This window comes from Leucoraja erinacea, chromosome 15 (genome assembly GCF_028641065.1).
Source record: "Leucoraja erinacea ecotype New England chromosome 15, Leri_hhj_1, whole genome shotgun sequence".
Taxonomy (NCBI): domain Eukaryota; kingdom Metazoa; phylum Chordata; class Chondrichthyes; order Rajiformes; family Rajidae; genus Leucoraja; species Leucoraja erinaceus.
Window position 1 is genome coordinate 18,873,330 of NC_073391.1, and position 16,182 is coordinate 18,889,511.

The 16,182-nt window shown below is 40.4% G+C and overlaps 1 protein-coding gene across 9 annotated transcripts in view; it reads left to right on the plus strand.

The window, feature by feature from the left end:
- LOC129704007 (arginyl-tRNA--protein transferase 1) overlaps positions 1-15,866 on the plus strand; it is a 132,273-nt gene extending 116,407 nt beyond the window's left edge. For 7 of the 9 annotated variants that reach the window (XM_055646806.1, XM_055646811.1, XM_055646812.1 and 4 more), the window contains one exon: positions 14,586-15,866. In XM_055646806.1, the coding sequence (XP_055502781.1) occupies positions 14,586-14,764 (179 nt within the window). In that variant the 3' untranslated portion in view covers positions 14,765-15,866. Of the gene's footprint in view, positions 1-5,513; positions 5,539-14,585 lie in introns of all 9 variants that reach the window. The other 2 variants (XM_055646809.1, XM_055646810.1) reach the window with 2 other exon arrangements.
- Positions 15,867-16,182: the final 316 nt, after the last annotated feature.

A 16,182-nucleotide genomic window follows, 5' to 3' on the forward strand; every position in this document is an offset into this window, starting at 1 on the left:
AAATTTCCACCTTGTTGGGAAAAGGCTGGTGTTGTAATTGTATTGAAAGAGCTGAGGGGGAAAATGCAGCTAGTTCTGGAGTGCAAGTTCAGTCTTGCAGCGAGGATGTTGTTTGGTCACATAATCCTTGCACTAGCCGGTGATCTTGGGCTTTTTTGAAATAAATCAAATTGGCTATAGGTGGGTATCTATGGTAGTAGGGATCTTGGGAAGAAGCTGAGATGGATCAAACCTGCAGCACTTTTGGCAGAACATGGTTGCAAATGAACCAACCTTGTGTTTATAGGTCAAAGGTTGGACCCTACCATCATTGAAGATTGGAATGATCTTGAACCCTCCTGCGAGTCCATTATTAATTATGATTATATACAGCAGGATTACAGATCTATTTCTGATCCACCGGTGGAGAGTTTGCCTTGTTCTCTTTAACATTTGCCGTGTTAGCTGTCTGGCATGCATGTTTCCTGTGTTGCTGCTGTACCAGATCAGCATCTTGTTTGTGATGTGGCTCATGCTGCTCTTGGCATGTCCGTCTGCACTCCTCGTGGAACTGGATTCCACCCAGAGTAGTCCCCTGATCAGAGCTTGTTCTATACTGTTGCCACTGTTTTTTCCAAGCATTGCTCAACCTGGAGGGGAATCAGTGGAGGATGGTGCATGGTAATCTTATCTTTGTTTACCTGATGCCTTTAGACTTGGAGTCACTCCTCCTACCTACATATCATAGCACCACCACCTGCAGGTGATACCCAGTGTACCAACAAATACGATGGAGGTCTGGCACTGCTTGGCTAACTGTAAAGTCCATTACATAACTATTCAGTGCAATAACTTCTAAATCTGAACAGCAGTCTTTAGATGTAAAAGGGAGGGATTCCAAGGTAAAATTATTAATTTTAGATTTTTCATTTTGAATTATATGCCGTAACTATATAGTATCATCAAACATGTTAATTTTTAAAAAGTGTGTATAATTAACTCCCATTTAAAAAGCATCTTATACCTTAAGAGACATGAAAGGTAATTTACTCAAGTAATTTTTTTTCTCTTCACCTGCTGAAATCCCAAACAAGCTTATAATGTGAATCATCACTGCCTGACCCATGTGCCAATCACGTTGAATGAACATCACAGAAACGCCGTTGTTAAAGAAGCCCTTTGAGCACACTCATCTGCAACTGGCCTTTCTGCAGCATTTACACAGACTGATTCTGAACTGACCTCAAATTACAGGTTTGTAAAAATCCATCACATAGCTGCATGGAAAGTAATAATTTACTCAGCATCTAGCTAACCGATCCACTCTCCCCCCCCTGCAATAGTTTGAGTTTTGCTCAAGCCCCCCAGGCGATGGCGATTGTTCCCCGCTAATTAAAGCCAGCCGGGTTTTATTTAAGTACTTATTCAGAAATGGTGTTTAGAGTCTAATTAATGGTCGCAATTTTACCCTCAATGTTCCAGCCGCAAATGCAATGTATAAAATACATACCGCTCCAGGAGCCAAGAAGGGATCGCAACTCGGGCATTTTTGAAGTCGCCGTTATTAGAGACTCAAAAGCGGTCTCTTTCCACAAATCTGCAGGCTCCCGGCGCCGCGGACCGCAGAACCCCAGCAGCAGCCCCTGGACTCAGCATCGGAGTTGATCCCAGCCTGGGCAGCAGCAGCAACCGCGACCTGCGGACTTTACGTCGGGAGCTCGCAGTCTCGGGAGAAGCTAGTCGGGAGCACCAACGACGCAGAGGTTCAACCAGCACCGACGCGGGGTTCGATCGCCCAGCTGATGCCGAGGGCCCAAACGCCACTGGCTACGGGAGTCCTCAGAGTGTCAGACCTCACAACATGAATTCTGATTATTTGCAGTCTCCATCCCAAAAACAGCTGGGTCCATGTGGAATCCATGAATTACTTTGAGGAGGAAAGAAGTGACAGTATTCATAGGCATCATTTCACTGCCGAAACCCTTGTGCCAACGTACGTTGAATGATTTCACAGAAACATTGCCTATTTAAAGAAGCCCATTGATGCTGCTGCATCTGCAACTGGCCTTTCCATTACTTTCATTTACACAGACTGATTCTGAACTGGCCTCAAAGGCAGGTGTGTAAAACCAGTTAGATGCACGAAAGTAAATAATTTACTCAGCAGCTAGCTAACCGATCCACTGTTCCTGCAATAGTTTGTGTTTTGCTCAAGATTCCAGCATTTGCAATCTCTTGTGTTCCAAAACTCAATTAGCTGTTTTTATTTAAGTACGTATTCAGGCTCGTATCTCGTTTGCAGTCTAACTTAATGGTCTCTTTTACCCTGAAGGATGTTCAATGCAAATGCAATAAAATAAAATACATGTTTATTATTTGTGGGCCTTGCATCTTGGTGGCGCTTTTTCGACCACGTTGGTTATTACATACAGCCAGTCACTGTTGCTCTTTTCAACAAAACTGGAGGGCTGGAGGAAGCCTCGGACTAACTTGAACCCCACCGCAGGGCGTGGACTTAACATCGGAGTTGATCCCTTGCCTGGGATCGCTCCAACCGCGACCTGCGGACTTTACGTCGGGAGCTCGCAGTCTCGGGAGAAGCTAGTCGGGAGCACCAACGACGCAGAGGTTCAACCAGCACCGACGCGGGGTTCGATCGCCCATACTAGAAGCTTGATGCCGACTTCCCCAATGTCACGCCACTGGCTACGGGGTCCTCCTAGCAGCTCAAACCTCACAACATGAATTCTGGGATTATTTGCAGTCTTAATCCCAAAAACGCCATGCACCGTTTAAATGAATTGTTTGTTCCAGGAAAGAAAATACATTGTCATAGTCTCATTTGAGACAACGGGCCGAAACCCTTACTTCATCAGACGTAAAAAAAAAATCACAAAAAAAAATAATAAAACAAATGCCTAATAAAACATATTAAGCTCCATGAAATTGAAATTTAAAAAAAAGCTGAGTTTCTCCAGAAAGTTTTGACACTACCAAATGGCTTAAGATGCTGCCTGACCTGCAGTTCAGCCAGCCTCCCTCCGTGTTTTTTCAGTCAAGATTCCAGCATCGGCAGTCTCTTGTGCAGCTCTCCAGACAGTGGTGCTGATTCATGCATCTGTGCTTTTAATTCCAAAACTCGTTACTACTTGAAATAGTTCGCAACGGCTCGTTCTCGTTTATATTACTCACTGCTCTCTCCATAACTCCTGAAGGATGTTCCATGCCTCAGGCCTGAATAAACAGACCTGTTTATTCATTATGGGGCCTTGCATCTGTGTGGCGCCTTCTCGCCCACGTTGGTTTTACATACAGCCTGTCACTGCTGGCGACTGGCCAGCAACCTTTACAAGAAGGTGTCTTGCTCGGCTAAGTGTTGTTTGTTCTTTGCTTTCTGTCGTGGGATTCAGTAGATCCTACAACTGGTGACCCCGTTGCTATATGCAACCCAGGTATTTAAGAAATATGTGGGGGAAGGGGGTGGGGGGGGGCGAGGACGCGACTCAAATAATACGTCGCGTCCTCACTTTTTTCAAGCGGCTGTGAGAGTATCCCCCAATACGCACCGAAGCTTGATTGCACTCCCTTCACATAAAACGAGCCAAAAAACACAAAAAACACACTTTTTACATAGCTCAAATTCCAAAAAATCGCAAAAAGATAGAGGCTGTAGGCTCCTTAATCCTGAAGAAATGACACCGGAAGTACAACACTATTAAATCCGCTATCTTGAAACGAACGCAGCTCTCGAAGCAAGCCCGCATTTCGGAGCTGCTGGGAGATGATAATCTTGGCGAAAGAAGGCCATCACAAATGCTGCGGAGATGGCGCAGGCTGGCGGTAGACAAAGAGATTGACGGCGATGTCTGGAAACAGAAGTTTCTCTGCTGCATGGCTACTCAGGTGCTGGGGCACCTGATAGGTATGTTTCAATCGGCCAGAATAGACGAGCTCACAAAACAGGCCGACATTGTAATGCAACAACAGTAAAGCCGGGAAATGCACAGCAGGAACAGCAAATTGCAGCACTCACTGCACAAGTTGAGGCTTTGGCAGCCCAGTGGAACCATCCCGGTTTCAGGTATAACGCAAACCTTGGAGGTCGGGGACGGGGCTGAGGCGACGCCCAATGAAGCATTCTATTGATTTGCCTTTTTTTTGCTATTCTCCTTGAATTCATTCACCCAGTTGTCTACGCAATGAGAGAATTAAATAATTTGATATCAGAATTACAAATTACAAAATATTCTGCTTCGAAAACCTGTGAGTTATATAATTCCACTTGCAGTACCACGGCACTTTGTGTGAATGTAGTTGTGGAGGTTGCAAATGAAATTCAAGGATGACCTAGGGCCCAGGAAGCCCAGGTTTGAAATGTGTGATTTCAGCATGAGTGCAGTTGCCTCGCCTGGCACGTTACAGCAAAGGTACTGCTGGGGGCAAGGATTGGAACACAAAAATAGTTGTTCTGAGAGGACCACAGATTCCTGCACAACGTGTCTACTGTCATGCATCTGACCCACCATCTCAGCTCTCCTAAAGAAAGATATATTGCTATTATGGTTCATATCATTGTTGCTTCTGCAACATTTTTGACATTGGGGGTTTCTACTTGTGCTGCAGTGGACAGCATTAAAGGCTGCATGATGGTTGAATTTAGAAGTATTATACTGGAGCTCACTATCACTTTCACATCAGGAAAATTCGGGGATATTTGATTGGCATAGACTCGGTGGGTTGAACTGTGTTTGTGCTGTAGCTCTAAACTAAACCACTAAAGTAAACTAAACCACTGCCAGGTTACTCACTGGGTTGAGATCATAAACTAATGTCCTCGTGAAAAGCTTGTTTTTAAGTTAGTGACTATTTGGATGAGATAAGGTCAACTTTTATTGAGAAGGTACCTTCATCGTTGAGCTCTTTTAGGATAATCTGCAATTAATTCAACATAACTGAGAGAAGCTTTAATCTCAAAATTATTAAATTTCTTATATATAAATAATATATTGGGATTTAAACTTGTGTCTTTGGATCAATAGTCTTGGTTGCTAATTGTTAATTGAGTTACTTAACTCTTACAGTAGATTTCTCTTTAAGTTTTATATTTAAAGCGAAATTAACAAATTTTGCAAATCATTGTGGCAAATGATTTTCATGATAATTAATTTTCATTAACAGTTTATTTTGTTATTGGTTGTCATTCATGTTGAAACTAAATAGGATCGGGCAGGGGCAGTGTTAAAAGATTTCAATTTAATTAAAGTGCTGCTGCTAATAAACCTTCGCCCATGATACTGGTACCAGAGAAGTAATTTCATAGTGAACAGATCTCAATCTATCTTTACTTCCTGCAACCTATTACCAATCTCGGTGCACCAATTTATTACATTTCACCGGTTAATCTAATCATGTATTTTAGAATGTGATATACATATTTCATTGTAAAATAGAATTTATTTAATAATAAGTTTGAAGGCTTTGAGTTTTTTCTGCCTATTTATCCTTATTTACTCTGCATAATTTCAATTTGACAGGTTTATTTACTTTACCCCCCTGAAGGTGAGTTTTTCATCTGAGAAAATTGATTTCAAGTAATGCTTCAGTGCTTGCAGGGAAGTCCCAACTGATAGATCAATGCATAGGACCAGAGAGCTTCACTTTAATTTATTGTTCCCAGCAATTTTTATTTCTTCTTCAGTTATTTGATCTCTGAAAGCAGCAAATGTTATGAAAGGTCTTTTGATTTTTTCGAAGACATTTGGCAAGCAAACCTTATTTTGTGATCATTTGCGTTACATTTTTATTTCTCTTAAGGGTTAGGACTCTGAGGATTGGAGAAACTAGAGATTGCAGGTGCTGGAATCTGAAGCAAACGATAACTTACTGAAGGAACTTAGTGGGTCGAACAGCATCAGTGTTGGGGGGGGGGGGGAAAGGATTGTTGACATTTCAACAGAAAAGTTGACGATTTCTTTCCCCCCCACAGATATCGCTCGACCTGCAGTTTTTTTAATTCAAAGAATTGATCTGTCTGTCACAAGAGTATTGCATTTAGTGGAATTTACAATCTAAGCACCCAATCTTTAAAATATAACTCAACAACTAAACTTGATGTTTTGTTTTAGAAACGGTTCACAAAACTTCAAGAAAATCAATTGCAAAGCCTTTCAGATGCTGGAATTTGAAATTAAATGTTGAAATTGTACTAAAGGCAGCTGAGATTATTGCAACTAAGAATACTTCAAAATACCTTTGATAGATGGTAAATTTGGTTTAGCTTAGAGATACAAGCCCTTCAGCCCGCCAAGTCCAAGCCAACCATCAATCACCCATACGTCTGAAGAAGGGTTTCGGTCCGAAACGTCACCTATTTCCTTCGCTCCATAGATGCTGCTGCACCCGCTGAGTTTCTCCAGCATTTTTGTGTAGCCATATACTAGTTCTATGTTATTCCACTTTCACTAAAGGCAATTTACAGAAGCCAATTAACCTCAATTAACCTTGGAATGTGGGAGGAAACCCATGCAGTCACAGGGAGAATATAAACTCTATACAGACAACGCCCTTAGTCAGGGTTGAACCCTGGTCTCTGGCAATGCAAAGCAGCAACTTTATCACTGCGCCCCTTTGCCGCACCCAAAGATGAGCACGTGCCAGAGACTGGAACTTGTTAGGGGCATCTCCTGGGCCAAAATGCTATCTGATGGGAATGCTGCTTAATTCTGGTTTGAAATTTATTTTCTACCTTCCTTCCTGCTGTTCAGTACTCTTGCTGTCCTGAATGTTGTTGTACACAGCTTGAACACTCCTGTGGTTTCATCCGTGATCACTTTTAAACGGTGAGGTAGAATAGTGTACTGCTTGATGCATGCTGTGCACTAGTTGTGCAGTTATGAACTGGCCTTTGCAGATTTTACTGCATTAAGTGGAGAGTCTGCCCATTTGTATCTAACAGTATTGGTTTAAGAATTGTCAAGTAATGTTAGCCTTTTCATTTGAAATCATATCGTCCCTGATTAGTAATATTTTTATGTTTGCTGCCAAATCCAGAGGATAAAGTAAATTTGCCTCCCTTGCAGTTTTTAAGATATTTTGTTTCTTTTAGATCCTGATACAGTATAGCTTGGTAGAGAGTAGAGTACGCTATAGACCACCAAATAAGGATATGAAGAAAATTTACAAGCAAGTTTCAGTAAGGTAGTAACATTAAATTGATAATAGGCGATTTCACGTAGCCTAATATAGATAAGGAACTCAGCAGTCTAAGTAACAAAAATTGGAGGCAAGTTCCTTAAATGTGAACAAGAGAAATGTCTTGTTCAATATGTTCCCAAACTAACCACGAAGGTTCCGGAAGTGGCGGCGCCTCGCGGCAGCGGCCTCTGCAGTCCGTCTGTCTTTTTTTTTTTCTTTATGTCCTGTTAGTGCATGTTTTTGGTTGTAGTTTATATATTATTTTTAGCTGTGTATATGTGGGGGGTGGGGGGAAACTTTTAAATCTCTTCCCTGTACGAGGGACCCGACCTTTTCCCTGTCGGGTCTCCGATGTCATTGGAGCCTAGCACCGTGGAGCGGCCACCAGCCGGAATGACCTGGGGGCTCCAGTCGCGGAGCCTGCGGACTCACCATCGTGGGGCTGGCCGGCTTCGGAGTGCGGAGAGCTGTGGGAGACAGCTATTCGGAGCTCCCACAACGGCAACTTCTCCCGCCAGAATTGCGGGGTTGAAGACAACCCGGAGCGGGGCTTTAAATCGCCCAGCGCGGCTTTAACAGCCACGGGACTTGCCGTCGCTCGCCTGCTGGGGGCTCCAACATCGGGACTCGGAGCAGGGCCTTACATCACCCGGCGTGGCGTGGCTTTATCGTCCGCGGGACTTACCATCACCCGCCGGGGGCTTTAACATCGGGAGAAGAATAAAAGAACAGGGGAGAGACAAGACTTTGCCTTCCATCACAGTGAGGAGGTGTTTGGAGATTCACTGTGATGGATGTTTATGTAAATTGTGTTAATTGTGTGTCTTGGTTTTTTTCTTGTTTGTATGACTGCAGAAACGTAATTTCGTTTGAACCGGTTCAAATGACAATAAACATTCTATTATTCTATTTCGGGACTAAATAAAGAATGTTTATCTGGTAGATTAAAGAAATGCTGAATTCAATATCACAAGTGAATGCAAATAAGGAAAAGAAGAAACATTCAAATATGGAAATAATTGAAGGATGGCCAACATCAGTGAGTTGGGAAGTAATCTAGCCCATGAATCAAAGATTCGCAAGTAGGTGAATACCAGACAAAAAGAATGCTTCAAAGGAGATATTTTCGTTCTGCACAGCCAACTCATAAGGGTGAAGGGGAGGGATGCCAACAGGGTTGTGGTTTTCCCCTGGCTGAGATCTAGAACTAGTGGTCACAATATCTGAATAAAGGATAGCCATTTAGCAATGAAAAGAGGATACATTTCTTCACACATAGCTTGAGGAATCTTCAGTTTGAAGGTCATTGAGTTCTTTCAAAATGGAGATCAATATGTTCTGGAAATTAAAGAAGTCAAGGAGAAGGGATAGTGCAGGAAAATGGCATTGAGACCATTTTAATTTCATTTCATTTTGGAGCATGTTTGAAGGTCCAAACTTGAAGGTCCTACTGCTGCTCAAATTTCTTGTATTCTATTCACTGTACATAAACACAAATTCAGACTACTTCCATTACGTGACTTTAAATTTGCTTTCCCTAGACCTGGAATGGTCTTCTAATGGGAATACATTTTAACTACACTATCTGCACTAGCCACAGTGTTGTGCATCACTAAGTATCCTGTGAACTCTCTTTGCCCCAAAGATAACAACCACAGCTTTTCGAGTCTAACTTTAGAGAGTAAATATGTCAACCTGGAACCATTTGGGTATTTTTCTTTTCTCCGATCTTTACATACATCCTAAAATCTAGTGTAGTATTCAATTTCTGTAATAACCAGTTTCTGGAAATGTTCAATGTAACCCCACCCCCCATATTGCTACCAATTGTCTCTATTTATAAAGCCCAGGTTCCTATGTGCTTCACTAACCACTCTCCCAACATACTCTGGCACTTACAAAGGTTTATGAACACACATACCCAAGACTCTCTGCTCCCCTCGTCTAGTGACATTGAGTCCATGTTGTCATTATCTTCGCTCCTCATCATTTCCAAAGAGAAAAACCTGAAAAGAAGAAAGCATACAGTAAATGTCAGATTTTTAATTTAATATAGAATTGAGTTGGTAACTCAAATTTCACTGTACATGTGACAATAAACTGAGCCTGAAAATGAAACCTTGAACTAAAAACAAAAAATAGAGATAAAGTTCAAAAGGAGCTGAACGGGTACGTGTGTCTCTTTTAGTGGGAACAAGAAAGGAACACAAAGATCTTTCATAAACAGGTGGTCAGAGAAATGTTTCCTCTGAATATGCACTAAAGATGAGATCTTGTGGAAGCAGAATGCATGGCTAAGCTGCTCAACTTTATATCTGTTTTCATGAAAGAGAGGAATGCTGTCGATGTCACAGGTAACGTAGTAAAATAAATTGGATAGGATACGATAAAAATTAACGGTTGACAAGATTCAAAGAAGAGAAGTTATACATTTCTGATGCAGGAATTCTAGGATTTTGTGCGAATTAGAGTAAAGTTGAGGGGTAATTGGCAAAGGCTGTCAAGACGATATTCCAATCATAGTTGCAGATAGGAATGGTCAATATTAAGAATGGTAAACTCTATGGGTCAGTTGAGCTGACACTGGTGATGAAAGATCTTAGACACATTAATCTAAAGAAGAATTTTGACTGTGGTAATATGTGGGTTAATAATCAGTAAAAGCCAGATTTATTTAAAGATGTTGGGTTTGAATAATAAAAATAATTTTCTCCTGGTATTAAAATGCAATTGAATTGTGACTTTGTGTCCTTCTGCCAATTCTATCCTTGCCCTCTGTGTGTATGATGTGCAATATAAATTGAAGTATTCACGTTGACACCAATCAATGCGATCTTATGCACTGAAGTATTTCAAGTTCATTGTGTGAGGTTAATTCAGTTGCAATCTTTGATTGCATAATGATAAAGTGGGAAGATGAGTGAAAGCAGCATTAAATTCAGCATGTGGATCTTCAAAATCAAAGTCAATATTTCAAGTCAATTAACGTCATTTAAATCCAAAAAACGATGAGCTGAGGACAAAACCACTGAATTGTCAGAACCAGTCTAGTTCACGTGTTATTCAGCGTAGACAATCTGACATCTTTACGCAGTCTACTTATCTGTGACTCCAGACAGTAGTGCTTATCTTGTAAATGCCCTTTAAAATGGCCCAATAATACACTCAGTTGTACCATTACTGCTGCATTGAAACATCAACAGTTAAGCAACCTCACAACCAACTGATCATATTAAAGTGTCATAGTATGTATGCTGTATCCAATTGTAAATAGTTGACATTTAAATAAATAATGACAGCAAGAAATCCTGTACTAAAGTCTACATATATTCACAGAAATACTGAATGGGTGATTAATTTAGTTTAGTATAGGGTGATACAGCGTGGAAACAGGCTTTTCGGTTCACCAGGTTCGCGCCGACCAGCGATCCCGGCACACTAGCACATACTAGGGACATTTATTTTAAACATACACCAAGCCACTTAACCTACATACCTATACATCTTTGTAGTGTGGGAGGCAACCCACACGGTCACGGGAAGAACGTACAGACTCCATACCGACAGCACCCATAGTCGGGACCGAACCCGGGTCTCTGGTGCTGCAAGCGCTGTAAGGCAGCAATTCTGCGCTGCGTCACTGTGCTGCCCTAATCTTTGCTTTCTCTTGAGATCCCCATCAGTACACAAACTAGACAGCCAAATATGTTAACTACATGTGAGATTCCAAAATGGCTCATAACACTGTATACAACAAAGATCCAAATACGGTATGACACAGCAAGTCCTGCACAAGGTACATGTGGTATTCACAAGATTAACTTTTGAAATTTCCAAAAACTTGAACAACTGCAGTCAATATTTTTTCACAAATCCAATGGACTTTAGTCCAACTGAAACAGTGCTTGATAAGCAGATCCATTCTCTGTTCATAGGAAATGGTATATTGGTTAGCTACAATTAACTATATTTTCTAATTTGGTGGAATTGTCAATCTAAATATAGATACTGTTTCTCTGTACAGAATCTATGTTGATGGATTGGAGAGAATTATCTCCTGTGTAATGAAGATGAAGTACTTGTCCTATTGATGTTTTCTTTATCTGTGTTAAACTGCAAAAGGGACCAATCAATCATCTCACAAACAGCCAGTAAATTATTATTTTGATGTTGATGGTTCAGTATGAAATGCTGACCAGAATATTGGGAGTACTTCCTGCTCTTTGAATGCTACCGTTAGATCGTGCAAGTAAAGAAACCACTTTCTAAAGAGATTAAAAGCTATAAACTAGGACTTGGTTTTCAGTAAATGTTGTTATTCAGTTGCAAAAATGTGGCAGATTAATTTATTTTAGTTGCAAATTACACAAACATAAATGTCCTGGGTTTATGCTCTGGTTTCCTCCCATACTCCAAAGACGTACAGGTTTGTAGGTTAATGGGCTCTGGTAACATTTGTAAAAATGTCCCTCGTGTGTAGGATAGTGTTAGTGTATGGGGTGATTGCTGGTCAGCACAGAATCGGTGGGCCAAAGGGGGCCTGTTTCTGCGCTGTATCTCTAAAGTCTAAAGTAAAGTCAAGTCCTAAAGTTAAATTAAATGTATGTTTTCCATTTAAACTGATCTGTCCCGTTATAATACCAGCTGCTAGCCAGATGGTTTATTATTACGCAGGATAGTTTGGAATGCACAATCACACTTTTTTTTCTTAAACAATAAGTATTACCAAGTCACAGATATTGGGCAACAAGTGTTTTCTCTCTTGGGTATCAAGAGTTTCAGAATTGAAAACATCAGCTAGATATTTATTCATATTGCATTCGTAAGCCTGGTGAGTGCAGCAGTATTGTCTGTCAGGCATCTCCTAAATATCTCAGAGCCTTACAGCATATTATGGAAGCATTAACTGCAGTAGAGTACGTGAAGCATTCTGTGAAGTAAAGTATCTGAAAACAATCCATTTTCAAGTAAAATGGCTGACATTTCTTTAATGTCAGACATTTTAAGAGAGATATATAGATTGTGAAACAAATAGACATTTTTGATAAGAAGGGTAGATTACATTAACTGCAATAAGGAAGTATATAAAGAAAATATATAAAAATATATACAGGTGCACAACCTTTTATCCGGAGTTCCGGAAACCGAAAAGTTCCGAAAACCGGACATTTTTTCCAGATGTCGTCTGCACACCAAAGCTCGCGTTTGGCACCAAACTTGACCCGAAACGACCCACGGTCAACCCAGGTCTGTCCTACTGTAGCGGCTGCCTCCTCACAGTTACTGCACGGCGACCCGGTAAGGCATTGCCCGTTCCCCACTGGTATCCCAGCACTGCGACGCCGCCGACTCCCAACATCGCGGAGCTGGAGCTGCGGGCGTCCGGTCGTGGGCGGCGCTGGATTTGGAGTGCCGCGCAGCCAGGGGTAGAGTTGCCGGGGTCGGAGCTCCAACCGGCGCCGCCCGCGGCCCACCCGCACCCCCCAGCTCCGCGATGTTGGGAGTCGGCGGCCACAGCGCTGCGGAGCTTACTGCACGGCGACCCGGTAAGGCATTGCCTGCTCCCTGCCTCTCCGACCAGGTAGGAGACTAAGAATTAAAGTTTCCCCCTTCCCCCCCCCCCCCCCCCCCCCCCCACCCCACCAGATAAAATCCCTCCAAACTAACTGACTAACATTTAAGCAATGATTTACAATGATTCCCCTGTCTCTGGGGAGGAGGCAGCCGCTCCAGACTTTTCAAGCCGCCTGCGCTACCTACCTAATCTACGCTAAAAATCTTCCATTCGGAAATCCGAAAAATTCCGAAATCCGAGAAGTGTCTGGTCCCAAGGATTTCGGATAAAAGGTTGTGCACCTGTATAACTCTTTAAAAAAATTTTTTTTTAAAAATCTGATAAATATTTATGCTGGGGAATCGCCCACATCAATGTGTTCCCCTCTGAGCTGGCAAGATTAACTTACATTGTATTAATAATTATGCCTTGTTAAAAATGCATACTCAATTAATTGTGCATTAACTTAAAGGACCATTTGCTACGCAGTAAGGTCTTAAAGAATGGGGAAACAAAAGGCTAGATATCACTTGTGAGAAAGTAATTACAGAACCACGTTAAATAATAAATATATCTTGATTTATACCTCTGTGTGTCTCTTTATACAGTATACCTGCTGGCTCTGTACAAGTGAGAGATGTTATTGTTTCCCAGCAAGGATGATTATCCAATTTGAATTAAAAACAAGATATCAACCTGCAGTTTGTAAATAACCCAGTGTCATGTTCATGCTTAAATACTTCATTAGTTCGATGTTGTTGTATCCAACTTGCCTTGCAGTATTTTCGCTGTGAAGGTGCAGCACACTGTTTCTACCTATGTTAACTCCTGACAAATCCTTTTTACTATTTAACCAAATAGTTTATAGCCTTGTTTGCAACCTTTTTTGATTTAATCCGAATGAATAAAATATCTGATAATCGTTGAATACCAATCATAGACTGATTTTGTTTTGCAAGCTAAGTTTCTATTTTTACAATTCTTGTAAAATATGCAGTTTCAGTTTACACACATGAAAAGCTAACAATGTGTTTCTCAAGAAGTTATTAGAAAAATGCATGCTCTGAATAATAGATTTGATGCACGACATGTAATAATCATAAAATAAGCCTGAATGTGTCTCAGATGTCTCTGGAGTCTATCAATTTGAAGTAAAGCTGTTTGCAGGAAATTGTGGGGGCTTATACATGAAATGCAGAAAACTAGTGAGGAGGTAATCATTCAGTAAGGAAGTCAGTTTTCCAGTACCTGAGCATCTATATTTCTGCACAATGGTAGCTGTATCTCATTGCCAAAAGTGCTATCTTCCAAGTGAGATGTTACATGGATAGACAATCATTCAGATGGAGATAAGTATCCATCATATTTCTTCTGTCATTCTTTCCTCAAGAAATACCATCAAAAAATGTAACTGGTCATTTAATGGGACATATCATCCAGAGTACTTTGTACTCAGCGATTTATAGCAGATTTGTTTTTGTTTTGCTAATCCTGACAGATATAGAGGGTTCAAATGAAAAATGCATACATAGTTAAAATCTATAATCCTTTGAAAATAGTATTTTTCTAGAAAATACTAAGCAAATTGTAATATTTAATGTTTATGTATTTTTAAATTATTTTTTATCCCTCATGTTCTTTTTAAATAAAGCCTTGCTTCTATCCCCAAAAATTTGTACTGTATTTAAATTTCTGACATTTTTATGCATTTACATTTAATTAAAAAATTGCTCAATAATGATTTAAGCTTATTCAAAATTGTTAGACGGGGCCTGTGTTAAACAATGCATGTTGACACAATATTGTGAATGCCCACTGTATTCAGTCTTTGTAAAGCAACTATTGCATTCTCTTTCAGAAGATGAAAACCGTCTCCAAAACCTGAATAAAGTTCTGATACTGTACAGGAATACAATGATGCCTTATAACATCTATCGGAGACGGCAGAAGAGAGCTAATGATGAAGCTGTAGTACAGCAATATGCAAACCTGGTTGGACAGACCTGTGCAGAACGGATGGTGCTTTATCGAAATTAATCTTTTTAATGTTAAATATGTACAATTAAAATAACATGTCATACTGAGTATAAAAATACATAGCATGTTAAACATAGTTTGCACACAAAAGTGTCTTACACAACATTTGCTTGGATATATCATCCTCAAGTGTTTTCCAAGCCAGAACAGGTCATTTCAATTTGCTGGAGGTAAATACATATACTTCACTATAGACATAACGTTGTCTGAAGAAAGATCCTGACCTGAACCGTCACCTATCCATGTTATCCAGAGATGCTGCTTAACCCACTGAGTTACTCTAGCATTTTGCATCTTTGAATTGGGTTGGGAATTTCACATTAATCAGAGGCCCTGTAGGTATTGTGGTCTGCTAGAATGTTGCTGTAGAAAACGTTGTTTAAATGTTTAAAATAGACACAAAATGCTGGAGTAACTCAGCAGGATAGGCAATAACTGGATAGAAGGAATGGTGACATTTCGGGTCGAGACTTTTCTTTGGACTGAAGAAAGTCTAAAGAAGGGTCTCGACCCAAAATGTCACCTATTCCTTCTATCCAATGATGCTGTCCCACTGAATTACTCCAGCATTTTGTGTCTACCTTCAATGTAAACCAGCATCTCTGGAGAGAAGGAATGGGTGACGTTTCGGGTCGAGACCCTTCTTCAGACTAATGTCAGGGGAGGGGGCGGGACAAAGATGAGTTCCTTCCTACATATTGTTTAAATGTTTTTTTTAATATTCTGCTGAATGGAAGCTGTACATAAATCCACGGCCTCTCTGCCAGGTCAGAAAACAGGAAATAATGGATATGCTTTTATTATATTAGCTCAAATAGAAAAGTGATGCATTGAGAATTTTCGTGACCTTTGCAAAGAAGAATTCAATTTTTGCTCCAAAGTGTGTTTGGAAAGATTAAAATTTGGGAAAAGATGTTTTATAAAATGATCGAGTAATGGTGTTGAAAACTGATGAATTGGGAAGGAGAATACAGACCTAACCACTGATCAAACAATGTACAAAGAAATCTGGGTCAATGGTTACAATATGTATGGGTAACATCATTATAGACGCATTGTGTTCACCTGACAATTCCAAATAAATGCAAATGCTTCTCTGTGATGTATTTAGTTTGTTTATTTTTTTTTAATGTAAAGTTATGGTTGATGGATATTCACCTTGGGCATATTTTATAAACACATTTTCATTTTTAGAAATTACTGAGACTTTGCAAGTTAATCTAAGAATTTGATAGAATGCCCCATTGATATAGTGCTCATTGCATTTCACGTTTGTCTATATCATAGGCAAAACCAGTTCTCAAATCATATTAAAAAGAGAGGTTGGATTGATTAATTCATTGTTATAGGTACAATGAAAATACTTGGTCATATGAAGTTTACAGTGAATGTATAAATACAATGTAAATACCGCAACG